The sequence below is a fragment of the Notolabrus celidotus genome, chromosome 18 (genome assembly GCF_009762535.1).
Source record: "Notolabrus celidotus isolate fNotCel1 chromosome 18, fNotCel1.pri, whole genome shotgun sequence".
NCBI classification, from domain to species: domain Eukaryota; kingdom Metazoa; phylum Chordata; class Actinopteri; order Labriformes; family Labridae; genus Notolabrus; species Notolabrus celidotus.
Genome location: NC_048289.1, coordinates 30,268,408 through 30,295,512, shown reverse-complemented (window position 1 = coordinate 30,295,512; position 27,105 = coordinate 30,268,408). Strand labels below are relative to the sequence as shown.

At 42.3% G+C, this 27,105-nt stretch overlaps 1 protein-coding gene across 1 annotated transcript in view; it reads left to right on the top strand.

The window, feature by feature from the left end:
- LOC117830530 (partitioning defective 6 homolog beta-like) overlaps positions 1 to 27,105 on the top strand; it is a 107,323-nt gene that overhangs the window by 27,260 nt on the left and 52,958 nt on the right. The window contains 2 exon segments of the mRNA XM_034708678.1: positions 11,618 to 12,431; positions 21,863 to 21,950. Coding sequence (XP_034564569.1) covers positions 12,402 to 12,431; positions 21,863 to 21,950 — 118 coding nt within the window. The 5' untranslated portion in view covers positions 11,618 to 12,401.

Below are 27,105 nucleotides of genomic sequence, written 5' to 3'. Positions count from 1 at the left end.
CTTTTACATTTTCATCATCGAATGCACTCATGTGAAGAAAGCCGCCCTGTTATCTGGACCTGTCCGCGGGCCGAGTGCATGTTTATCACTTAAATGTGCGACATGCTGGAACACCTCTGCGTCTGGAAAGACCCTCAGCAAACATAGACCGCATCCAGAGCCAGGGACAGTGTGTGTACAGTTTCCAGCGCTGAGGACGTCACATGTCTAGATTGAAGATAAATTGTATTTGAGATTAGACGAGGAGGAGGAGGGGGAAGAGGAAGAGAGGCAGAAGAGAGAGAGAGAGAGGGGGGGGGGGGGGGAGACAACAGCTGGCTGGATAGCTGGATGGTGAACTCCTCCAGCTGCAGGAAAACGGATTAGAAGGATCATCTTACTCAACCTCCTAAACAATCCCACGCGGTCTCTAGGAGAAGCGAAACAAATGGTTCCTCTGAAGGAGCGAGCAACACCTGTCTGCTTAATTAACTTCATGTGTTCCAGCACCTTAACGCCAGTCTTATAGTCAGGTGTGTGCTCAGAGAACAGGCTCTTATTATGAAGCGTAAACATATCTTAACCACATAACCCAGTTGGCTACGGTCCCCTTACTGCCGTGGATGACACTTCACGAGATGGCACACTCAGGGGAGGGCACTGTCACCTTGGATTAGAGCATCTTTTGAATAATGCCCCTTTGCACGTCACTGCCTCTAAAGAAAGCTTTAGCTCAGTGTGCAGAAAGCTCTTTGTGCACTCAAAGCCTCTGTGGCATGGAAATAAGAGGGCAGACATCCTTCTTCACACATGTAGGAAAGGTAGCGTATAAGAGATGATACTATACGATGAGCGGTGTATATTATTTATTAACGAGGAGGGAGGAGTTGCTTCAATGAGAAGACCTGAGGATGGCAGCTCAGAATCATTCTTATCCATGTTTCTGTGTGAATGGAGCCTGAGCTGTGTGGAAAATGTGTTCAAATGACAAATTAATTTGAAAATAAATGATATATGAGAAGCTTTAACAAGCAAATGTTTGATATTTCCTATGAGAACAAAAACATTTGGTGACGCTGCTTTCAGCCACTACACTCCTAGACAACAGAACAGCCTGCCGGAGGATCTGAGAGGAGCTGATGGAGATATTGAGACTTTTAAACATTAAGTAAAAACATATTTATTCAGTCTGGCTTTTATGTAGGGTTTAACAATTGTATTACTTACTTTTACTATATTGATTTAATGTTGCTTTATTATTTTATGAATTTCAACAGTTTATTTTATTTATTTATTTTAATTTATCTACTCAGTTTCATTGATATTTCTAGCCTTCATTTTATTGCTTACTTTTACTATTATATTGGTTTAAATGTTGCTTTATTATTTTATTAATTTTTACTGTTTATTTTATTTTAATTTATTAATTTATTTTAATTTATCTATTCAGTTTTATGATATTTTAGCCTTCATTTTATTACGTTAAATATTATATTGGTTTAAATGTTGCTTTATTATTTTATTAATTTCTACTGTTTATTTTATTTTTAAATTCTTTTAAAGTTGCTTTATTATTTTATTAATTTTTACTGTTTAATTATTATTATTATTTTTTTTAATTTAATTGTTCTACTCTGTTTATTGATATTTTCAGCCTTATCTATAATATTGGTTTGAATGTTGTTTTGGTATTTTATTAATTTTTACAGTTTATTTTTTATTTTAATGTATCTACTCAATTGTACTGATATTTTTAGCCATCATTTTATTTAAAACTCTTATCCTTACACTTTTTATATTTATTTATTTTAACTATTTATATTCTTAATTTGATGCTTTAACTTATTTTAATTACACATATTTGATTTTTGTTGGTGTGCATTTGTCTCTATTTTAAAATCCTGTTTTGTTTTTAATATGACTTTCCATTATTTTATTTCTGCTTCTTTCTCGTTTTCAATCACTGTAAAACTCTGTGGGTTGCATTTGATTTGTATGAAAGCAGTTATATAAATAAAACTTGATTGATTGATTGATTGATGAAAAATGGTGTAAACCTTTAATGCCGCTGCACACCTTCAAATGAAGCCCCCCTGGATGAATTTAAGAACTCGTACACATTCTTCTATTGAAAGTCTTAGAGCACTGAACATCAGTAATCGATCCAATAACAACATGAATGGTGCAGTTGTAGTGAGGAACCCACAGAGAATTATAGCTGGACTCTGCTGTTCTTCTGTTCTTCTAATGTAATAGTGCTTTTCATTGAGCTCTATCGGTTTTATGACCCGTGACAGTTGCTGTTTTCAGCACAACAGCTCTGAACATCCCTCCTCACACTGTATACAACCTGCTCAGTCCAGTTCAGCAGACGGACAGATTAAGATTTAGATTTACAGACTGACTGGTGAAGCGTTCAGAAGCTGGAGAGCCAGATATGTCCTGTAAAAAAGGTGGTGGAGACCAAAAACAGAGCAAAAAGAGTGACTAATATAGACTGGATGTATACACTAAAAACATAAGTAACTAGCATAAACTATGCAATATGGAGGGTATCATTTTAAAGGTGACATATCATGCAAAATTGACTTTTTAATGGTTCTTTACCTGAAATATGTGTCCCTGGCATGTCTACAAACCCCCCGAGAATGAAAAAAATCCATTCTGCCCCTGTTCTGATTTCTCCACCTTTCTGTAAATGTGTGCTGAAACCAGCCGTTTCAGACTTCCGTGTTTTTGTTACGTAACAACAATATCCGGTCTGTCACGGAGTCAGAGCTCGGAGCTTGTTCAGCCCATAGACTGTATAAAATACAACTCAACCCCTCCTCCGTTTTTCATTACCTGCACAAATCTGTGCTAACAAGGAGCTTAGGAGGGAGGCATGCTAGTTGTAGGCTGTATTAATAAACACAAAGGTCGGTTTTACTCCCCACGTCTGCAGATTTGAAGATCTAGTGGATGATTTTTATTTATCATGGATAAGTGCTAGCGCTAGTTAGCATAGCCACATAGCTACATGTTCGTAGCTGTGTACCAAGACACACGTCTACATACTGGTAAATAAAACAACAAGAAACATTAAATCTATGACCAATCGTTCAGAAAGGTCCTGCTACAGGCGCCTCTCCGTCAGGATCAGATTCAGAGGGTTGAAGTAACGCGGGTCTGTGAGCAGCCGTGTATATTCAGCCAACATGTAAACATTAGATCAACATGCTGGAGAGCTGAGGCACATCCACTTCCTGAGGGGGCGTGGTCAGAGGGAAAACAGAGTGTTCTGATGAGGAATGAAGAAGAGGACTTTTCAGGGCATGCCAAAATCTGATTTCAAAGTGTTTTTTTGAGCATAAACTTTAAAGACATGTTTTGGGGACCTCTTAGACCAATATATGTTGATGAAAAAAGCGTGATATGTCCCCTTTAAAGATTTACAGTAAAATAATAATAATCTGTCATCTTGCTTTCATGTGTAAAATGAGTGAACACATCCCCCTTCTCCTCCTCCTCTTCTAATCTCAAACACAATGCACAGCTGATGGAGTTTATAGCCCGCTGATGGCAGCTATAGCATTTGCAGTACTCTTTTGTATTTAACTGAGTGAAGAAATGAAGAAATCCATCACCCAGCAGTGTTTGTCCTTCCACAGAGTCAGAAGGCGCTGTACTGTTCACTCTCCATTCCCTGCTGGGTTGTAGAAAATGGTTCCCCGGCCGAACAAACAAAGAGAAGATCAATAACTAAAGTAGCATGAACCTCAGATACAAGTCCAAGAAGAAAAGGACAATTAAAACGACCTGATGTGAACAAACCATTAAAATCTAACTTTGTACATGTTTGGATCTGTTAGAGCAGGGACCAAAACAAAAACACACTCCGTCAAGGTGCATCAACACCAAGAGGCAAACTCCGGTCTCAAACGATGAAGCCAATGCGGAAGTGATATAAACTGCAATACATCGAAAATCCGCTTGAGGCTGGCTGCAGAAACACCGGAAACCACATAGACATGAATGGGAAAAAGACGATCTTTGCAGCATTAATAAACATGTTTACAGCCTGGTTCAAAAAACGGCTTGGCCCTACAACGCTAATCTCTCTAATGGCACACGCTGTACGGGGGGTGAATTTTTTTCTAACATGACGGTTAAGAAGATATTAAGATTATGAGTTTTGCCCAAATAAGGACATGACTGACGTGACTCCCGGTCGGGAACACACAGCCATTGGCTAAGAGACTCACACTACGTCACACTCTGCCTAGTTGAGTTTCGCATTACCAATATGGCTGCTGCCGTCGATTTGCTTCAAAACAGCTCTCAGGAACAGATGGGTGACGTCACGGATACTACGTCCATATTTTATACAGTCTATGATCAACACAGCTGCCTTCAAGGAGGCAAAAACATCAGATTTTTAAGACCGAAACTTTACCCTGTGAAGTGATATGTTCGTGTTTAACTGCAGCTTGTTTCTGCTGCCCCCAAGTGGCTGAAATTACTTCTTGTTGTGAGAAGTTTTAGCAGGCTGTTGCTTAAACAAACGAATAACTGATGCCTCGTAATGATAAAAGCAAACAAGAGAATTATATGTTAGCCCGAACGGTAAGCTGAACAATCATTTCATGAAACACAAAATCTTTCATGAAGGAGAAATACTCCACAAATACTTACATTTTGATGGGAAATGCGAAAGAACAATTCATGAAATGCAGAATTTTTTTTTTTTTTTTGAAACACAAAATAATTTTTCAAACCAAAAATAAATCTTGAGATACCAGCACAATTCATATAATGAAAAAATTGCTCAAGAACATTTCACACAACTTAAAACAATTTATTAAATGCAAACCTTAAATTTAAATGCTAACATTTAATTAAAAATATATATTTAATGAAAATGCAAATACAAGAATAGTTTTAAAATATTCTGATTTTTATTTTTTAATTCCAGTGAAAAATGTTACATTTTTTGTAGAGAATTTTTTGGTGAACACTTTTTTTAAATTCCAGGAAATATTGCATTTGATTAAACATTTTTGCCTCATGTGAGCAGGGACCTGTTTCTGGCGTTCAATGAAATCTATTTTACTGTACCAGCAGCATAAAAATGTGACTATATCTTTAGTAATATTAAATATTTGAAACCACTGTCGGGGGTTATGGTCATGAGTTACTTTCCACCTGTCTTTCCTTTCATAGTTATCCTTGTGTCTTCCCAGTGTTGTGTTTTAGTGATTCGTGTCATGATTTTATTTGTTACCTTTTTGTGTTCTTGTGTGTTTAGTATTTTGTCTGTTTACTCTCTGCCTGATTACCTGTGTGATTTCAATCAGGAGAGACACAGTTTGAATATTAAAGGTTATTTATTACAACTGAATGAATGATGAAACTTGACAGAAATCTTTGGCGTAAGGACTCTATGGGGATAATGTTGTGAGCGTAGGATGCATGAATTTGGCAGCTGAAGAAATCCCCCTAGAGTCCAGACTCTGGTGGTGGTGGTTGATGATCCTAGGAATTGAAGACTTGCAGAGACCAGGTGGAGATGGGGAGGTGGAGGGGTGCGCACCATCAATGCAAGAAGGAACTAGCTGGAGAGAGAGACGCATTTAAAAAGACAGCAGAGAGTTGATAGGCTGACAATAAGGGCGTGCCATTGAGCTATTGGATGACGCAGCTGCTGATTAACCAATGACAGCTCCGGAGAGTGCAGCTGGACGAGGGTGAGCTATTGAACGAGGGAGACAAGAGTTAAACGACTGCTGTGATTGCTTTATAGTAATAATAATAATACCTAAGTTTTATATAGTGCTTTTCAATAACTCAAAGACGCTTTACAAGAGAGACAATAAATAAATACAATAAAGACATATAAGACAAGCAGACGACAAGGGAAGAGGTGGAATAATTAATGTGTGGGGGATGCCTGTTTGGAAAGGTAAGTTTTTAACTGTTTCTTAAATGAATGAAGTGAGTCAGAAGCACGGATGTGTGGGGGGAGAGAGTTCCAGAGGGTGGGGGGGGCTATGGCAAAGGCCCCGTCCCCCAAGGTACGGTGCTTGGATTTAGTAATTTAAAGTTTATAGTCTTCCTGTCTGAACTTTCGCTAGAGCTACATTTCCTGTGGTCTTCCTCAGTGTTTTATTTTGAAGAATATTCTTGTGTGTTAAGTCTAGTTGTACTTCCTGTTTTTTCCCGCCTTTGTGATTGTCGTCACCTGTGCCTCGTTGTCCTCACCTGTGTCTCGTTGTCCTCACCTGTGTCTCGTTGTCTTTACCTGTGTCTGGTTGTCCTCACCTGTGTCTCGTTGTCGTCACCTGTGTCTCATTGTCTTCACCTGTGTCTGGTTGTCCTCACCTGTGTCTCGTCGTCACCTGTGTCTCGTTGTCGTCACCTGTGTCTGGTTGTCGTCACCTGTGTCTCGTCGTCACCTGTGTCTCGTTGTCGTCACCTGTGTCTTGTTGTCGTCACCTGTGTCTCGTTGTCGTCACCTGTGTCTCGTCGTCACCTGTGTCTCGTTGTTGTCACCTGTGTCTCGTCGTCACCTGTGTCTCGTTGTCGTCACCTGTGTCTTGTTGTCCTCACCTGTGTCTCGTTGTCATCACCTGTGTCTCGTCGTCACCTGTGTCTCGTTGTCCTCACCTGTGTCTCGTCGTCACCTGTGTCTCGTTGTCGTCACCTGTGTCTCGTCGTCACCTGTGTCTCGTTGTCTTCACCTGTACCTCGATGTCTTCACCTGTGTCTCGTTGTCGTCACCTGTGTCTCGTCGTCACCTGTGTCTCGTTGTCGTCACCTGTGTCTTGTTGTCCTCACCTGTGTCTCGTTGTCGTCACCTGTGTCTCGTTGTCGTCACCTGTGTCTCGTCGTCACCTGTGTCTCGTTGTCGTCACCTGTGTCTCGTTGTCGTCACCTGTGTCTTGTTGTCCTCACCTGTGTCTCGTTGTCGTCACCTGTGTCTCGTCGTCACCTGTGTCTCGTTGTCTTCACCTGTACCTCGTTGTCTTCACCTGTGCCTCGTTGTCTTCACCTGTGTCTCGTTGTCCTCACCTGTGTCTCGTTGTCTTCACCTGTGTCTCGTTGTCGTCACCTGTGTCTCGTTGTCGTCACCTGTGTCTCGTTGTCCTCACCTGTGTCTCGTCGTCACCTGTGTCTCGTTGTCGTCACCTGTGTCTCGTTGTCGTCACCTGTGTCTGGTTGTCGTCACCTGTGTCTCGTCGTCACCTGTGTCTCGTTGTCGTCACCTGTGTCTTGTTGTCGTCACCTGTGTCTCGTTGTCGTCACCTGTGTCTCGTCGTCACCTGTGTCTCGTTGTTGTCACCTGTGTCTCGTCGTCACCTGTGTCTCGTTGTCGTCACCTGTGTCTTGTTGTCCTCACCTGTGTCTCGTTGTCATCACCTGTGTCTCGTCGTCACCTGTGTCTCGTTGTCCTCACCTGTGTCTCGTCGTCACCTGTGTCTCGTTGTCGTCACCTGTGTCTCGTCGTCACCTGTGTCTCGTTGTCTTCACCTGTGCCTCGATGTCTTCACCTGTGTCTCGTTGTCGTCACCTGTGTCTCGTCGTCACCTGTGTCTCGTTGTCGTCACCTGTGTCTTGTTGTCCTCACCTGTGTCTCGTTGTCGTCACCTGTGTCTCGTTGTCGTCACCTGTGTCTCGTCGTCACCTGTGTCTCGTTGTCGTCACCTGTGTCTCGTTGTCGTCACCTGTGTCTTGTTGTCCTCACCTGTGTCTCGTTGTCGTCACCTGTGTCTCGTCGTCACCTGTGTCTCGTTGTCTTCACCTGTACCTCGTTGTCTTCACCTGTGCCTCGTTGTCTTCACCTGTGTCTCGTTGTCCTCACCTGTGTCTCGTTGTCTTCACCTGTGTCTCGTTGTCGTCACCTGTGTCTCGTTGTCGTCACCTGTGTCTCGTTGTCCTCACCTGTGTCTCGTCGTCACCTGTGTCTCGTTGTCATCACCTGTGTCTCGTTGTCGTCACCTGTGTCTCGTTGTCGTCACCTGTGTCTCGTTGTCTTCACCTGTGTCTCGTTGTCTTCACCTGTGTCTGGTTGTCCTCACCTGTGTCTCGTCGTCACCTGTGTCTCGTTGTCGTCACCTGTGTCTCGTTGTCGTCTCCTGTGTCTCGTTGTCCTCACCTGTGTCTTGTTGTCTTCGCCTGTGTCTCGTTGTCGTCGCCTGTGTCTCGTTGTCCTCACCTGTGTCTCGTTGTCTTCGCCTGTGTCTCGTTGTCCTCACCTGTGTCTCGTTGTCTTCACCTGTGTCTCGTTGTCGTCACCTGTGTCTCGTTGTCGTCACCTGTGTCTCGTTGTCCTCACCTGTGTCTCGTCGTCACCTGTGTCTCGTTGTCGTCACCTGTGTCTCGTTGTCATCACCTGTGTCTCGTAGTCCTCACCTGTGTCTCGTTGTCGTCACCTGTGTCTCGTTGTCCTCACCTGTGCCTCGTTGTCTTCACCTGTGTCTGGTTGTCCTCACCTGTGTCTCGTCGTCACCTGTGTCTTGTTGTCTTCACCTGTGTCTCGGTGTCTTCACCTGTGTCTGGTTGTCCTCACCTGTGTCTCGTCGTCACCTGTGTCTCGTTGTCCTCACCTGTGTCTCGTTGTCGTCACCTGTGTCTCGTTGTCGTCACCTGTGTCTCATTGTCTTCGCCTGTGTCTCGTTGTCCTCACCTGTGTCTCGTTGTCTTCACCTGTGACTCGTTGTCCTCACCTGTGTCTGGTTGTCCTCACCTGTGTCTCGTTGTCCTCACCTGTGTCTAGTTGTCGTCACCTGTGCCTCATTGTCTTCACCTTTGCCTCGTTGTCTTCACCTGTGTCTCGTCGTCACCTGTGCCTCATTGTCTTCACCTGTGCCTCGTTGTCTTCACCTGTGCCTCGTTGACTTCACCTGTGTCTCGTTGTCTTCACCTGTGACTCGTTGTCCTCACCTGTGTCTGGTTGTCCTCACCTGTGTCTCGTTGTCCTCACCTGTGTCTAGTTGTCGTCACCTGTGCCTCATTGTCTTCACCTTTGCCTCGTTGTCTTCACCTGTGTCTCGTCGTCACCTGTGTCTCGTTGTCTTCACCTGTGCCTCGTTGTCTTCACCTGTGCCTCGTTGACTTCACCTGTGTCTCGTTGTCTTCACCTGTGCCTCTTTGTCTTCACCTGTGTCTCGTTGTCCTCACCTGTGTCTCGTTGTCTTCACCTGTGCCTCGTTGTCTTCACCTGTGTCTCGTTGTCTTCACCTATGCCTCGTTGTCCTCACCTGTGCCTCGTTGTCTTCACCTGTGCCTCGTTGTCTTCACCTGTGTCTCGTTGTCTTCACCTGTGCCTCGTTGTCTTCACCTGTGCCTCGTTGTCTTCACCTGTGTCTCGTTGTCCTCACCTGTGTCTCGTTGTCTTCACCTGTGCCTCGTTGTCTTCACCTGTGCCTCGTTGTCTTCACCTGTGCCTCGTTGTCTTCACCTGTGTCTCGTTGTCCTCACCTGTGTCTCGTTGTCTTCACCTGTGTCTCGTTGTCTTCACCTGTGTCTCGTTGTCTTCACCTTCGTCTCGTTGTCCTCACCTGTGTCTCGTTGTCTTCACCTGTGTCTCGTTGTCCTCACCTGTGTCTCGTTGTCGTCACCTGTGCCTCGTTGTCTTCACCTGTGTCTCGTTGTCCTCACCTGTGTCTCGTTGTCTTCACCTGTGCCTCGTTGTCTTCACCTGTGTCTCGTTGTCCTCACCTATGTCTCGTTGTCCTCACCTGTGCCTCGTTGTCTTCACCTGTGTCTCGTTGTCCTCACCTGTGTCTCGTTGTCCTCACCTATGCCTCGTTGTCTTCACCTGTGTCTCGTTGTCTTCACCTGTGCCTCGTTGTCTTCACCTGTGTCTCGTTGTCCTCACCTGTGCCTCATTGTCTTCACCTGTGTCTCGTTGTCCTCACCTGTGCCTCGTTGTCCTCACCTGTGTCTCGTTGTCCTCACCTGTGCCTCGTTGTCTTCACCTGTGTCTCGTTGTCCTCACCTGTGTCTCGTTGTCCTCACCTGTGTCTCGTTGTCTTCACCTGTGTCTCGTTGTCTTCGCCTGTGTCTCGTTGTCCTCACCTGTGTGTTGTTACTCGTTAGCCAGTGTGTCTATTTAGTCTCTGTGTTCCCTCCCTTCTGTGTCGGTTCATAAAATCACACAAATCAAGATAAATAAATAAAACATATTTTAAAATACCTAAAATTCCCCTAAAATAACTCTAAAGGAATACAATTATTTTAAAACATGTTTCTTAAAACGGTTCATATAAAATAATATTCAGATAAAACAAAATTCAGATAAAATCAGGAAAGGCTCTACGATAAAATAATTTTTTCCAAAGAGATTTAAAAGAGACTCGGCAGACCTGATCTCCTCGGGCAGATGGTTTCAAAGTGGACTGCGAACACCCTGTCCCCTTTAGTTTTCATTTTGTGTTAGGAATGCACAATAAACCTCTGCTCGAGGATCTCAATACACGTATCGGCTCCTAGGGTCTGCTATAACCGGAGAGATATGGTCTTATTTTTTGGTTCTGGTTAAAAATGGGTCTTCCTCCTCGTTATTCGTTATGAACTGCATGCTGCTGAAACATGTTTAGATTCACGCTGAGTGATTTGTTTGTTTTAAAATTAAGCAAGATGAGATTTTTCTGTTAAACCACTCATTTGTCCACGGGGGGCGCCACACTCATTACAAACTTAAAGCTACTCACAGGAGCTTTAAGCTATTACCATAGACTGTATACATAATGGACGTAGTATCCGTGACGTCACCCTGTCTGTTTCTGAAGCGCTGTTTTGAGGCAGATCATCGGCGGCAGCCATATTGCTTCTGTCGAGCGACTGTGACGTAAAGAGGCGGAGTTTGAGCCTCCTAGCCAACAGCTACAGTGTTCCCGCCTGTCAATCAAGTCAGCTGTGCCTCTCATTGGAAGACTTGTTATCTCAATATCTTCGAAATTACTGCGTTAGAAAATAATTCACCCCCGTACAGCGTGAGCCGATTGAGAAATGAGTTATCCAGACTACACTTGTCTTTTGTACCAGGCTGTAAACATGTTTATTTCTCCTGTAAAGATCGGCTTCTTTGAATTGGTGTGTATGTGGTTTCCGGTACTCCCAGCCTCAAGTGGATCCTCGATGAACTGCAGTTTTCAGCACTTCTGGATTGGACTCATATTTTTAGACCAGAGGTTGCCGCTTGGCTATTACCAGCTTAAATAAGTGAAATCCAATAATTAAGAGACATATTGATATGTGTAAGAGAGATATGCTTCACTGTAACCCTCTCTCAGGTTTAATTACAGTGAGCAGTGAGGATAGAAACCTGCAGCTTCAGGGGCTCAGATTTAATTAAAACACAGTCAGTGATCCTTTTCTGTCATTAGATAATTAAATGTAGCTGCACTAATCTGAACGCACTAACATTTACATGTTTAGCCTTTAAAGAGCGTGTTTCTGTGACTCAGTCACTTTATGCTTTATTGAAAAACATCTCTGTGGATGCCAAACTTTCTCTGCAGTGGCACCATCTGTTCGGTTCAGCCCTCAGCCTGATTTTCTAACGATGTTTGTCACTAAATCCAGAGAAACGGGGACACATGTCTGAAAGGTCCCCTTTACTTGACTCTTCATTAGATGCTTCTCTTCTTTTCAGCGATGCGCGCGCGGATCATCCTGCACAGAATCCCTCCACCCCGGGCCCACCTTCAACTTTCTCACTCCAGTGACGTCTCTCACAGGGGGATTAGAGATTAGGATCTGGAGCAGCGCGCGGCCGTTGCATAATTAACTCCACCACGAGGAATTGAGTTGTTCCTCAGTCGCGTCGCGAGCTCCCGATGAAGTGGCACAACGTGGGCGGCGCGTCGAGGAGGCGCAGCGGCGCAGGACTCACAGTCAGGCTGGATGTGCAGCAGCGGGGCATGACGGTGCAGCTCCGGGTATCCTGCGGACTAAAGCATGCTTTCAAAGGGACTCCTGGTTCCGGGCCAGGACTGAAGGCTCCTGCAGCGTTCGTGTGATGGTGCGCGTCTCTCCAAGGTGGATTCAGTTTCCAGTGCGGTAATACAAACTGACAGAAGGACTTCAGCCCGAGTATTCAGGACAAACGGACCCAATCAGAGAGGACAGTTCATCACCTGAAGACCTGCTGACACACTTCATTCCTCTGGATGGATCAGAACCTCTGATTTGATCCGGACAGCTCATCCGGAGTCCTGATTCCGGCTGCGCGCGCTCTCTCCGCTGACACTGGTGACATTTCCAACAACAACATATTTCTGTCACCTTCGGCACATCATCGTGTTTGTGCCACTTTATCTCTCCGCACAGTTAAACTCACAGGATAATCTGAGTGAAGGAGGTTAAAGGGAAGAAGTCAAGTCACAGGAAGACATTTAAAGACACGTGAACATTATGTGAAGACTAAAGGAGTGGAAATGCGTCGCAAATGCTTCTATCTGCTCGAGGTAAGTTCTTCATCTTCTTTACTTCAATTAGAAAAAAAGCTTCATAGAAGTGAGGAGATCTGTCTTATTCCAGAGGATATTACACAAGTATAATCTTTTCTCGAGGGGATTTAAACACCATCCTCCCCTCCAGATGTCAGATTAGGAATGTGTCACCCTCTCACATCCAGTTTTTAAAAACACCCCTCATCAAAAGCACCAAAACGAAACACTTCCTTTAATGTAAAGGTTTGAATCAGGGCTGTAGTTCTTCATGTAATGTAATGTAGCACACCTTCCCTCTGCAGCCTCTCCATCTATTATCAATCTGCATCATTAGAAGAAGAAGAAGAAACATACTTTATTAATCTCCAGGGGGAAATTCAATTTTTTCACTCCTGTTATTTTTTTCAGTCATGCTACACGCACAGTCTTTGGTATATACATACAATGCACAAACATGCAGTGGACATGCACTTAGGGAGAGATGTCAGAGTGAGGATACTGCCATCAACCAGCGCACCCCAAGCAGTTGACTTGCTCAAGGGCGAACAGCACCTCTCCAGCCACCAGTCCACTCGCCAAACTTCGTCCATACTGGGACTCGAGCTGGCGACCCTTCGGTTCCCAAGCCAAGTCCCTATGGGCTGAGCTACTGCCGCCCCCTATTAACAATCTGCATCATTAGGACAGCCTATATAAGCGCTGAAGCGGCACACAGCATGTTTACGCACAGACAGTGATGCATGAAGCAGGTCCTCTGGGTTAAGACGCATAAGAAGTCGATCCTAAGTGACATGATTTCTCCTCTCTCTGGGGCTGGAGCTTTAACGCTGCAGCTGGAAAAAACTCGGATTTGGGACACTGGAGATTAAAAAGTGTTAATGCAGCAAGTGCACTCCTCTCACTTCCTGCTGAGGAGGAAAAAAACCCTCAACAAATTAAAGTGTTTTCAGTCTAGAAACTCTCCCCCGGGGTGAGTCATGCTGCTCTGAACAAAAAGAGGAGACACAATATGTATGTACATGTGCTTTCAAAAGAGACATGCTGATGTTGTTCAACACGCCTGAGGTGAATTACTTCATCTACCTCCTCCTACCCATTGTGTGTGAGCAGAGCTGCAGCTTCTAAGAATAACCAAGAATCCTCTGAAGCCCCCTGTCCTCTGTTAACGTCCTCATTGTTGTGATTTAAGACCGCGCAGGGCCCCAACACTCACAAACACTCACACACATTCACATATCAGATGTCTGCTGGGTTCAAAAAGTACCTGACAACTATTAATCATGCGCCGAGCTGTCGGTTCTGCTGTGTATTTCTATTTAACGAGGGTGGAAGCAGCAGTATGTAGCAGAAATACTCCATCATGCTTTAAAATGTTTGTTATGAAATACAAACATTAAATCAGCTTAAAGTGCCTCATTATGCAGAATGTGCCATTTCATATTTATATGTTTCATACTGCTGGAAAATATAGATCTGACACTCAGAGAGGGATCAATGCATTCTTACCTTCATCTTTAATAGCACAAAGTAAATTATTTGTTGCTTATATCTCTATTAAAAACACATCTTTGCACTTTGAGATACATGATAGGAGGGAAAAGTGTGAAATATTTGGTCTTGAAGTAAACTTCAGATCTGATTTAGACCGTCAGGTAAATATACTTTGGACCCCATCAATAAGATACGACTCACACTCATTGAGATTGACTGCACAGATTATTTCATGCTCAAAATCTCATCAACTCCTGTATTATGATGGACGGCTTGAAAAGCTAACCCCGTATGGAGTCGATTAAGTCTGAAACTAAGACCCCAAATTTCTATTCTTCTCTAAAAAAGTGAGCTCAGTATGAATATTTAATCCTTCTCTCAATGCAAATCAGTGTTTTTGAAGAGTTTCTGCTTCTGCATAACTATCGCTCTGCCTCATGCGCTATTCTTCCAGTTTCAGAGAGGCGCAGTGAAACGAGAGCAGAATGTGTCTTCTTGTTTATTCATGCAGGTGAAACAAACCTGTGCAGTGCTGCAGCTGCTGGATGCAGAGGTTTAGATCCACCCTGACAGCACGCAGGTTCATGTAGGAAACCTGCAAGTACATATTTAAAGCTACAGTTCATACAGGTCTGAAATGTTCCCTCAATCAATCTTTATTTGTATAGGATGTACAGGATCAGATCCAGTCCCATCTTACAGACAGGACTCAGTCTGATCTCATCTTAATCCACCATAAGCAGAGCACTTTGCAGCATTTAGCAAGTCACAGTGGCAAGGACAAACTTCCTTTAACAGGCAGAAACCTCCAGCAGGACCAGACTCATGTTAGACACACATCTGCTGAGACCTTGTTGGAGAGAGGGATAGAGGGAGATGAAGAGAGAGAGAGAGAGAGATGATAGTGGGGAGACGGATAGTAGTAGTTGTAGCAGCTGGAATCTGGCATGTCCACAGCAGCAGAGATCCAGAGGAACCTACGAGACAAGGGAGCTCAGGGACTCCAGAAAGGTCTATGGTTAGTAACTTTAATGGGACAGGAAGAGTTAAAGTGAGAGACAGGCAGAGAGAGGAGAGAGAGGGAAAGACAGGATCCCAGTGTGTCAGTCTAAGCCTATAGCAGCATAACTAAGAGCTGGTCCAAGCCTGATCCAGCTCTAACTATAAGCTTTATCAAAAAGGAAAGTTTGAAGCCTACTCTTAAAAGTAGAGAGGGTGTCTGCCTCCTGGACCCTGACTGGTAGATGATTCCAAAGGAGAGGGGTCTGATAACTGAAGGCTCTTCCTCCCATACTACTTTTAGAGACTTAAAGTACGATGAGCAGGCCTGCATGATGGGAGCGTAGTGTTCTAGAGGGGTAATAGGGCACTATGAGCTCTTTAAGAGGCAAAGGTGTCTGACAGGAGCTTTGTAGGTAAGAAGAAGGATTTTAAATTCTAGTCTAGATTTCACGGTGAGCTTATACTGGAGAGATGTGCTCTCTCTTCCCTTAAGTCACATTATAGAAGAAACATAAGGTCAAAAACAAAAACATGCTCGGAGTCTTAAGTAGAGATCATTCTGCAGCTCAGTGTCATAATGACAGTTTAATGTGGAGGCATCAGATACTCCTGCTCACATGATGAGTAACCGGAGGATGTTTAATTCATAGAGATATTAATAACCAGTTAAGTCCTATATGACAACCTGTTAATGATTAATAAGCAGGAGGAATCATTAGGAGCTGAAGTGCTTGATGATGTGATCGTGATCACTCTGATCACTAGGTGAATCACATTAAAACTCAAATACCAAACTCCCTCCATCACCACTACGCGTCTTGTGAATGATACAGAAATGTCAAAAACAGACCTGCAGTCCAACGCCGGCTCAGAGCTTTATTACTCCAGTTTATTTATAAATCACAAAGATGAAACGGTTAATCCCACCGCACTCCAACATAAAGCTTTCAGGGATTGGTTACAGACAGAAATGTCATTATTAGATTGAGGATTTTGCAGCTCCACCTTGACAATCTCACACATCCACGCACCTGTGAGAATAATCTAATATCATGATGTAACTGTGTGAGAGGGAACATTTGGTGTTCATTGTTCTGTTTGTTTGATAACGTTCAGTACTCAGTCAGATGAATGGTTCATAAACGTGAACAAAGTCTCCCAAATCCGAGAGAATGAGTGTCCTGAATATGAGGTTTGTCACTTCTTCTTCTTAATTAACTCTAAATCCAACCGTCCACTTCATTTACTTAGACTGCTCATTGGAGGGGTGGAGTAGCCACTTGATTACTAAGTGGATGTCAATGCTGTAGTGCCTAAAGCTGCGTGTTTCCAGAGGCCAGCAGGGGGCGCCCACATAAGTTGCAGATTAAAGATTGTATTCCCACTTGACTTATCATCCCTGTAATACACAACCGCTGCCTTTAAGTTTTCTACTATGGCTGTCCCGATCCCGATCTCAATTCTCAATCGATCTGGACGGTTTTTAATTGATCGATGTTCTGCATTTGAGCCGATCATCTCATCCAATCATTTACGTCCACAATGTGCAGATGAAGGCTAACGTGGAGTCTAATTGAGCGCTCTGAGTTTGCTTAACTGTGTATACATAATGAGAAAATAATAAATGGGGCATTGATGTAGAACTCACATGTGCACCGCCAGACGCGGTCTCTATGCACCCTACGGCAACTCTCCTGGGACATGTGGTTCAAAAAGGCCAAAACAAAAGCCAAACACAGGACAGTCTGTTACATTAGCATTAGCAACCTCCTGGCTAACAGCAGCTGCCCTTCTCTATATTGACTGTCACTCCCAATATTTACGTTCTCCATCTCGAAGAAAAATGCTGCTGTTGTGAATCCTGCACTGTCTCGTGAGAGTTGCATTCAGACCAAAAAAAAACAGTGTGCAGCTCCACTCTCTCAAATCCTGTGCAATTGGTATCAAACAGTCAATGTTAAAAAATCAGATCAAGGTCGGGGGCCTAAAAAGCTGATCGGGACATCCCTATATTCCACAGAACAGCATGATATTCATTTTGTAAAGTGTAGTTTTATTTGATGTGAATTAGCTGAGGAGGATTCAGGGTGGGGCGACCTGTGAGGAGGATGTTTTCAAGCAAATAATTGCATAGTTGTAGAAATGAAAATTTGAAATCTGACTATCAGACCAGACTATTGAACACGGCTTAACGTGATCAAAGAGTGTGCTAAACAATGTCAGAGCGGTTTGCAGAATGTGGCCACAGTTAGCAGAGCTGGCTCCACCAGCCTTCAGTCCTCCTCACAGGTTAGCGTCCTCATGCCTGTGCTGGTTCCTCATGTCTCTGGTGGAGTGGTTATATTTCACTTTAACCAGACACAGCCTACATACATCTTTATCTCCATTTACTAGATCAACATACTGACAAACCACGCTGCACAGTTGTTTTTTGGTTGGGTTCCAATTTTAAACCCCTTGAATTATTGAGAGACCTGGCTAATCATTAACTCGTAAATTGAGATGCTAATCCCTCCGTCCTCTCCTGGTCACCCTCTCTTATATATGCTCACTTCTGACTCTAGAAGGAAAGAACAAAGAGAGAATAAGATACTATCATCCATGACCTCAACTTGAGGCTTCACAGTTCAAATGTTTATTGAATCTTTTCTTACATGATGTCTGTGTTCAAAGAAAAACAGCTGCCCAGTGTGACGTCCATCAGATGGAAGAGTCGTTGAGAAAACCCAGAGACAGTCGTAGATTTCTTCTCCGTCATTTTACTCCCACTGAGTCATCTTTCATTTTTTTGTGATACCACCCTGTCTATAAATACTTTGTGAGACCCCTGGATGAAAAGCGATTCACCTTGAAATCACTTAACCAGCATCGCAGGCAGGTTTTCATCCCGTCGTTTTGGTCACGGCTGCCAGTTGTTGAGCTTTAATTACTTGGAAGGAGATGGACAGCGGGAGCAGTAGGTTACCGCTCTGTGATACCCGCCCAGGAATCAGTGAGCGTGAAACAGACACAGCCAGCCATCAGGAACCCTGCTCTGAAATCTGGGGCAGGCTAGCATTTTATATGAAACACTACACACAACGCTGGCATTTCACGCCGCTGTAACCATCAGGTATGATCGTGCCTTTTTGAACTCAGGACTAATTCGACGGAAAATGATGCATTTAGAGCAACTTTTTCTTCAGTTTGAGTGCTTGAAAAGGTGAAATGTTTACAGTTTCAGTGCTGCATAATTAATAAGAATGTTTTATTTAAAGAGGAAATGCGACTTTGGCTTTATAGGTAATAGAAGCTGCTCTCTCGTGTCCACAGGGAACACTCAAGGACAGCTGCATCAATGAGTAACCTAGTTAGGGGTCAATTAGAGAGGGTGAACACAAACTCAACTGATGGCATTTCACCGTCTTTGTGGCCTTCTCCGCCGCTCATAAAGCAGCTCGGACAGACGCTGGCACTCGGGCAGACAGGCCGTGGATCAGTGGTTTCCAGGTGTCAGCAGTGCGACGTGTTCACTGGATGCTTTCCAGCTGTCACTGCAAGAGTCCAGCCGAGATCAAAGTGTGCGGAAACATGAAACTGAACACTGGAATCCACTGAACTGTCATTTAGAAAACAAAAAGAGGCTCTGACCTTTACGCCTCCTCGTGTGTGTGTGTGTGTGAGTGTGTGCGTGTGTGTGTGTAGTAAATGAACCAGATGCTGTCTCTTGTCGTTTTTGTGTTGGAACACGTCACACGAGACCCTGCAGATACAAGTGTTAAACCCCTCCTGAGCTACTGTAGTTTTATAATTATGTGCATTATTTAATGATTCCCCTTCCTGCACATGTGAAGTAGGCTAACTACACCCCTGCACCATGCACAAACAAAAATAGAAATATATTTTTTAGCATGTTTCCAGCTCCTCCAAACAGGCAGAAAGTCATCCGCTCTACTTCACTGTATCGTTGTATCTGTAAACATGGAAGAGGGCTGATGGGGAGAATGATTACAGACTACAAAGCAGTCCAAATTAGGAGAGCGCTGTGTGAGGAGAGACGAGCTGTTAATACATGCAGCATCTGCTCAAGGGCACCCGGAGTTTTCAGCACAACTTCATGAGGGAATTAAAGGCACATCAGAGATTCAAACAGCAGCTCAGAGAGAAAAGTACTTTTATTATGTCATCTGGGCTCTGCAGGAACGGTTACCAGGCTGCAGCTATGATTGACAACCGCTTCTTGGCCGTGGTCTGAACTCTGCTAACTGCTCGTTAACATAAAAAACAGGGACAGACGGAATCAGGATGAGCACCCCAAAACAAACACAGCATTTTAAATGTTACTGTTACAGTCTGAGCCACACAAGGCCCTGCAACAAGCAACACGCTTTAAATATTAAAATGTAATAACTCCTCTTTAAGTTTTAGACTTTAAGGCTCTGCAGAGACCGTGCAAACTGCAGTATCACTATTTACAGAATCACATCCAGGGGATTATCTCCCATCATGCTCCTGGTGGAAATGTACCTGAAGAAAAAACAACAGTGGAGCAGAAACAGAAGCAGCTGTTGTGTGTAGGGCTGCAACTAATGCCTGATTTAAGAGTCGACCAAGCATTTATTATTGAAAAACGAATCAGTTAGTGAATCGCACAATGACATAACGGCTCTTCTTCAGCATTTCAAATCAACATCTCTCTTTAAAAGTCAAAACATGCCTAAAAAATCTTAACCCAAGCCAGATTTGTGTCTCGGCTGTAAATATAGTATATGACTGTAAACAGTAATGGCTCCACTCTTTTGTGAAAGAACAGGAGGAAGAAAAAGAGAGGTCTTAAAATATGAAGCCAATGCGGAAGTGTTAAAAACTGCAGTTCATCGAGCGTCCACTAGAGGCTGGCTGCAGAAACACCAGAAACCACATACACACTCATTCAAAGAGACGATCTTTACAGCAGAAATAAACATGTTTACAGCCTGGTTCAAACCAGCACACAACAGATAAACATCGGCTGCTGACATTAGGTCATGGCATGTTATTTTCCGATGGTCGATATCGCCTGTTACACCGGTGCGCCTCTAGAAAACTCCCACAGCACGGCTCTGACTTTGGAGTGTTCAGGTAAATGTCACATTTGATGTTTAGAAGGGAGACGGCCTTCTCTCAAGACGCCCTCATGATAAGGAAGGTCTGCACTATGGATTTAGCAGGCAGCTCTTTGCTCTGCAGCGGTGATAAGGAAATGTTGCTGGACTTTGGAAGTTTCAGGAAGGAATGCTGTTTTGCTATGTTATGGTTTGTTACTTGCAGCTATCTGGTGGATGTTTTGCATGCACAGCTGACTAAATTACTCTGCAACAAAGTTGTCATTGATTGGAATCCATCAACACTCACACGGAGCAGGACCTCCGGACAGCTGGAGTCATGTGACCGAGGTTTTCCCGCAGTAATCACTGAATCAAGGATTCTCCTCCTCCTCTCCTCATCCATGTTGTCTTTCTGGTCCTCTGAAAACCTCTGACCTGTTGACTCCAGGCCTGGCTCCAATCATCATGACTTTGGTTTGTTGTTGTAGTTAAGTGAAATACGATCTGGTGATAACACAGAGTGTTTTATTCTGAAAATTAACCGGATGTTTTCATTTTGTTTTGGTGAAACCTGACTTCCTGTCCTGCTCCATCTGCTCTGTTGAGAATAATGCGTCGTGCTCCGGCATCTGGCAAACATAGAAGTCTTGTGTATCTGATCCAGAGGACTCCGACCTGCCGGATCAGAGACACAGCCAGAACACAACGGAGTGGATCCAGTGGAAGTTAACACATTGACTAGAATAGAAACCTATCAGATGTGGGGCTGTGACGGATCAGAGACAGAGCTACACCCAGCTGTAACACTGGAAGCAAGCATCCAAGTTTGTTATCCCCTATATTCTGCTTTCTTTTTGGTGCCTGAGAGAGAGAGCACTCCTATTGGCTGTTGAAAATGGTTCATGGTCATTGAATGTCACTGTTTTATAATCGATAGAGACACAGACTGACTTTGGACTGAGCTTCACGACTACGTTACATCAAACCATTGAAAAGCAGAAGTCTTGTGTATTTATGGTGACTTTGAAAACTGATCAGGGACAGTAGAAGAACTTGAATATTCATTTGGTTCAAAGCGGAGGATAGTGTGTGCACAGGTGATGGTTTTAGAGACAAGCATATTAAATATCAGCGAACATATCAACATCAAAAAGTGTAAATTGATACCTCTGACGATGACTGAGGTAAACAAAAGAAATATTAGATGCTTCAGATGTTCAGACGTATCAGGCTGCACATCTACATTTCTAATATCAGACGTTGAAAGGTGGGAATTTGAATATGGGAACACCAGGCTCCTCTGAAATCATCACAACAACACACTTCACATATTTGTCATTCACTGTGGTCCTCACATGACAGATTGACACTCTGTTTTAGAACAAACATCACTAATGACGGGTCTGAATGGTCCACTGATAACATGACATTCCTCAAATAATGAACATCTGTCCTGACATACGAGCTGACTTATCTCTGCAAGGCTGTGTCAACACGGCGAGCGGGAACATCTCTGGGAGGAATTATATGAAGCAGATAAATTTGAGTTTAAAAACAAAATGAAGAAATTCTTGAAAAACAAAGAAGCTCCATTCTGAGGCTGTTAAAGGGCCGGATTCCATAGGTGTGCTGTGAATCATGCACAATATGCCCTTTTAATAAAAGTCACTTTAAGTTCAGACTTTCTTTTCTGTCACATTTTCATTATAAGGCTGACCTATTTCTCCATAGTATCTCTTCAAATCAAATTACAGGGTGACTGGAAGAAGATCCCGCGTGTTCATGTTCAGCGATTAAAAAGCGGGTTCCAGGCACGGCCGATTACCGTGCTGATAATCATTAACCCTGACCTTTGTGGCCTCTCTTCTCTCTTCTCTCTCTCCCCAGGTTTGTGCCATCGTGAGCCTCCTGCCCTCGGGCTCGTATGCAGATCTGACGTGTGAAGCTCTTCTCCTGCTGTCCGGAAACGTCTCGTGTAAGTGGAAGACAAACATTGACTCCAGCGTGTGTAACAAGCTTTTAAAGGCAGTTATATCCCAGAACCATGCGAGCCTGAGTGTTTCACGTTGATCTGCTTTAACTGCTCTCATCAGTTTCAATTGATTTTCAGTCTTTCCCATTTCATGTGTGTAACCACTAAATGCCAAAGCCTTCGTCCTCAATCACAACTTCCCCTTATCGGCAGTGTCTTCTCTTATCTCTCGGTTTCTGTGCGGACCTCACAAGTACAGTAAGAGCTTGTCATTAAACTCTGTAGAGTAGCTCACACACCCGCAGACAGCCGAGCACACAGAGGAACGTCGTGTTATTTGCCCCGGGGTAAAATGTGTTCCAGGTGTTGAGAACAAACTAATGACAATGATAACTCTGCTGTTGTTGTTATTATGTTGTCACGGACTCGGGCCGGGCGCCACTTTCAGTTCTGCTTCAACGACAACTTAAGTACGTCTAAGCGATGTGTCAGTTATTTATGGTGTCAGTGAATTATTTAGTCTTTGAACTGTCAAAGCGAACACGTAAATACACTGAACACCAGTTTCATAACAGTAAGATGGTTCAAACCACCAAAACCATGAAGAGCAGCCAACTCAAACACTGAAGGGTCTGGATCAGGATCAGGATCAGGATCAGATAAGACTTCATGATGATGATCATCTTAATTACAGTGTTTTGTCTTTTCTATCAGAGCTTGTAGAGTAATAAAACTAAAGTGCTGCTTAAACTAGACTGAAAATAACAATTCTCCACATTGAGCTCCAAAATGTCATAAAAACATAATGTTAAATCACTTTTTATCACATTCAGAGGAATATTTGTGATCTTCTTCACATTGAATCTTGTTGTGAAAAAAAAAAATTGAGTTACAATCACTGTTAAATCCAAATGCTAAATATAAATGCTAAATATAAATGTTTCATCTAAATGTTTAATATAAATCTAAATGTTTAATGTTAAATCTAAATGTTAAATCTAAATTCTCCTGATCCTGATCTCAATGGTTTTACCTGGTTAAATAAAGGTTAAAAAAAAAAAGTTAAATATAAATGTTAAATATAAATATAAACGTTAAATATAAATGTTGATTGTGAAATCTAAATGTTAAATATAAATCTTAAATATAAATATAAATCTTAAATATAAATATAAATGTTAAATGTTTCATCTAAATGTTAAATATAAATATAAATGCTGATTGTGAAATATAAATGTTTAATGTTAAATCTAAATGTTAAATATAAATATAAACGTTAAATGTTTAGTATAAATGTTAAAAGTTAAATATAAAGTCTCTATTGCTAAATGAAGCTTTTATTTTGGTATTTCCGCTAGACGGCAGTGTAAATTTGCATATTAGTTAAATATTTAGGATCGCAGAGCAACATTTAAAGGGGACATATCACGCTTTTTTCATCAACATATATTGGTCTAAGAGGTCCCCAAAACATGTCTTTAAAGTTTATGCTCAAAAAAACACTTTGAAATCAGATTTTGGTCTGCCTGAAAACCCCTCTTCTTCTGAACTCCTCAGAACAGGCTGTTTTCCCTCTGACCACGCCCCCTCAGGAAGTGGGTGTGGCCTCGGCTGTCCAGCACGTTGATCTAATGTTTACATGTTGGCTGAATATACACGGCTGCTCAGAGATCACGTTACTTCAACCCTCTGAATCTGATCCAGAATCTGATCCTGACGGAGAGGCGCCTGCAGCAGGACCTTTCTGAACCATTGGTCACAGATTTAGTGTTTCTTGTTGTTTTATTTGTCAGTATGTCGACGTGTGTCTTGGTACACAGCTACCAACATGTAGCTATGTGGCTATGCTAACTAGCGCTAGCACTTATCCATGATAAATAAAAATCATCCACTAGATCTTCAAATCTGCAGACGTGGGGAGTAAAACCGACCTTTGTGTTTATTAAGACAGCCTACAACTAGCATGCCTCCCTCCTAAGCTCCTTGTTAGCACACATTTGTGCAGGGAATGAAAAACGGAGGAGGGGTTGAGTTGTATTTTATACAGTCTATGGGCTGAACAAGCTCCGAGCTCTGACTCCGTGACAGACCGGATATTGTTGTTACGTAACAAAAACACTGAAGTCTGAAACGGCTGGTTTCACACACATTTACAGAAAGGTGTAGAAATCAGAACAGGGGCAGAATGGATTCTTTTCATTTTCAGGGGGTTTGTAGACAGGGACACATATTTCAGGTAAAGAACCATTAAAAAGTCAATTTTGCATGATATGTCACCTTTAAACATTTAAATTTAGCATTTAACATTTAACATTTAACATTTAGATTCAACATTTAGATTCAGCATGTAACATTTATATTTATATTAAACATTTAACATTTAAATTTAACATTTAGTCTTAACATTTAACATTTAGATATAAACATTTAACATTTAGATTCAACATTTATATTCAGCATTTAACATTTCGATTTATATTTAATATTTAACATTTAGATTTAACAGTCAACATTTATTTTTATATTTAACAGTCAACATTTAACATTTATATTTGTATTTAGCCTTTGGATTTAACAGTGGTTATAACTTAATATATTTTTCATAACAAAATTAAATGTGAAGATCACAAGTTTTGCTCTGAATATGATAAAAGAGTGAGTTTTAATAATTCACTCTACATGTTTGTGATGTTTTGGGGCTGAATGTGGAGGATTGATATTTTCAGTGTGCACAGCTTTACAAACATCCCCGTAGCCTCAGAGTTATTCAGTCATTGAAGAGTCGGTTTAAACAGATGAAGAGAGAAACGCTTGTTAGTTTTACAGAACTCCAGTACCAGTGTTTAATTAAACGCAGGATCGACACTTCAAAGCAACAAAAGTGTCAAGATTGGGATTATTTAACACCAAGACAAGCTGCTAATCCTCACATTAAGAGGTGCTGGAGTCATAACGATGTCTGCTGAATGAATGAAAGGTCTACAGGATCACTTTCAGATGTTTAGTGTGCGTTTAGTTCTGTTTGAACAATAACTGAAGTGTGTCTGTGAGATCAGTCGGTTATTTTACAGCCTCAGATCGTTAATCAGTCTGTGAAATATCCAAATAAACACAGAAATAAAGCCACCATGTCTGTTAGGGTGGAGACGCTTCAAACCAGCCGCCTCCTCTCCTCATGACGTCGCTGGATTCAGGATGTTTGTATGAAATGTTGTTTGCATGATTCTTTATTTAATAAGGTAAACACTCTGAGGTTATCAATGCAGGCGTGTTTTATGATTGATAACGTGTTAGCAGATCAATAACACTTTAGAGCGGCTTTATTAAACTGCTTGATTTAAAGTGTGTTTATGAGATCTGTCAATGATGTAGTCTCTTAATTATTTTAACCACATTATTGTTATTATTCTGAATTATGACTTTAATTAACATGTCAGCATGAACACATTTAAAGTGACCACCCCGCCTGATAGATTTACTTCCTCTGTGACTCATTAAGGACAGCTTAAAGCAGAGAGACGCAGCCAATCAGGAGGCTGCTTGTGGTTTCTTTCTCTAAACTGTGACGCTTTGTGTTCAATGTGACTAAAAGTAGTTAAAGCAGAACTTTGGTTTAATTTAAGTGTTTGTGAGATCTGCTGATGATTAAACTCCAACTTCAGGAAATCATTTAGTCTGTGAAGTGTCAGAATACACACAGATAATCCGGTCCTGAGTTGCAGTGTTTGTGGTTAAGGTTTAGGATTAAATACAAAAGCAAGACTAGCACCTAATCCTTACACTTTTAGTGATTTATTATCTTATGAATTTAATTTATTTTGGTGAATTTAATCTCCTGTCTTGAGTTTAAACATCTTTTTTTTCCCTCCAGTGTTTCTTTCTTTAATTCTTTATATATATATAATGTTCTTCATCTCCTATATGGATTGTGAGGTGTGTTTTGGGCTGGGGGGCTTAATGTACAGCACTTTGTGTTACAATATTAGTAATAATAATAATACTAATACATGCTATTTAAAGGCACCTTTCTGAGCACTCAGGGACACTGTACAGGGCAGAGCTTTAAAAAGAACAATATCAAAATGAGGCTGATAAAATCAACAAGGCATGATACAGTGTAAATAATAGATACGGATAAAATGAACAGGATCAGATAAGAGTTCCAGAGTAGGGGGGGAGAGCGGATGAAGGCTCTGGACTTCATGGTGGTTAAACAGGCGGGTGGTGTAGTGAGGTGGATGGAAGACCAGGACCTGAGAGTGTGGCTGGGTGTGTTGATGTGGAGAAGTTCAGAGAGGAATGAAGGAGTTTTACAAATAAAGCCTGAGTCTGATTGATAAAGCACTTAAAGGGGTATTTCTTCTTGCTCCATTTAAGACGTTAACGAGTTAAAAGTCCTCAAAACAGTCGTGTTTTGTGTTTCATTTAAGTGTAATGAAGCTATTTTTGTGTAAAAAATTAAGTAAACTACAACTAAAGTGTGTGTGGGATCTATCAGTGATTATTCTTCATCTTCACTGAATAATTTAGTTTGTGAAATGTCAAAATAAACTGAGACAAAGTGGAAATAGTTCAAGAATTCTGCAGTGTTCAGATTCAGAATGGAGAGTTTAAACCTTTAAGATATCAAACTTTGAATAGCAGCTGAGTCTTATGTTTGAGTCGCTGGTTTAAAGATGGTTTCAGTGTTTTATTGATGAATCAGTAAAATGTATAAAACCTTAAATATAAAGAGCACAAAGAGTCAGTGTCATCATGCATCTGTGTTTCTGTCAGACATTTCCTCCTCTCAGACTCCTCTATTGTTCAGACTTGTTCCCTCTCTCACACTGATGCATTCAGATCTCATTTGCTCATGTTGTAAACATCATGATGTGATACCCAGCTGAGGTGTAACGTTCAGGTGTGTTGTTACCGTACTGTACAGAGATTAATGTCACCTGTCTGCTCGTGTGGTAACAAGAGGAACTTGATCTTTAGGAGACTAAAAATACTCTTCCAGAATAAATAACTGAGCAGCTTTGTTGTTGGTCTGCGCCTTCAGACAATCAACAGGGACATAAAAACGACACGGGGTATTTGGTTGAAAGAGCGCTGAGGTGATTTAGCATCCATCAATGTCCCAGACTGATAAGAGAATAACCGTCCAAACCGAGGC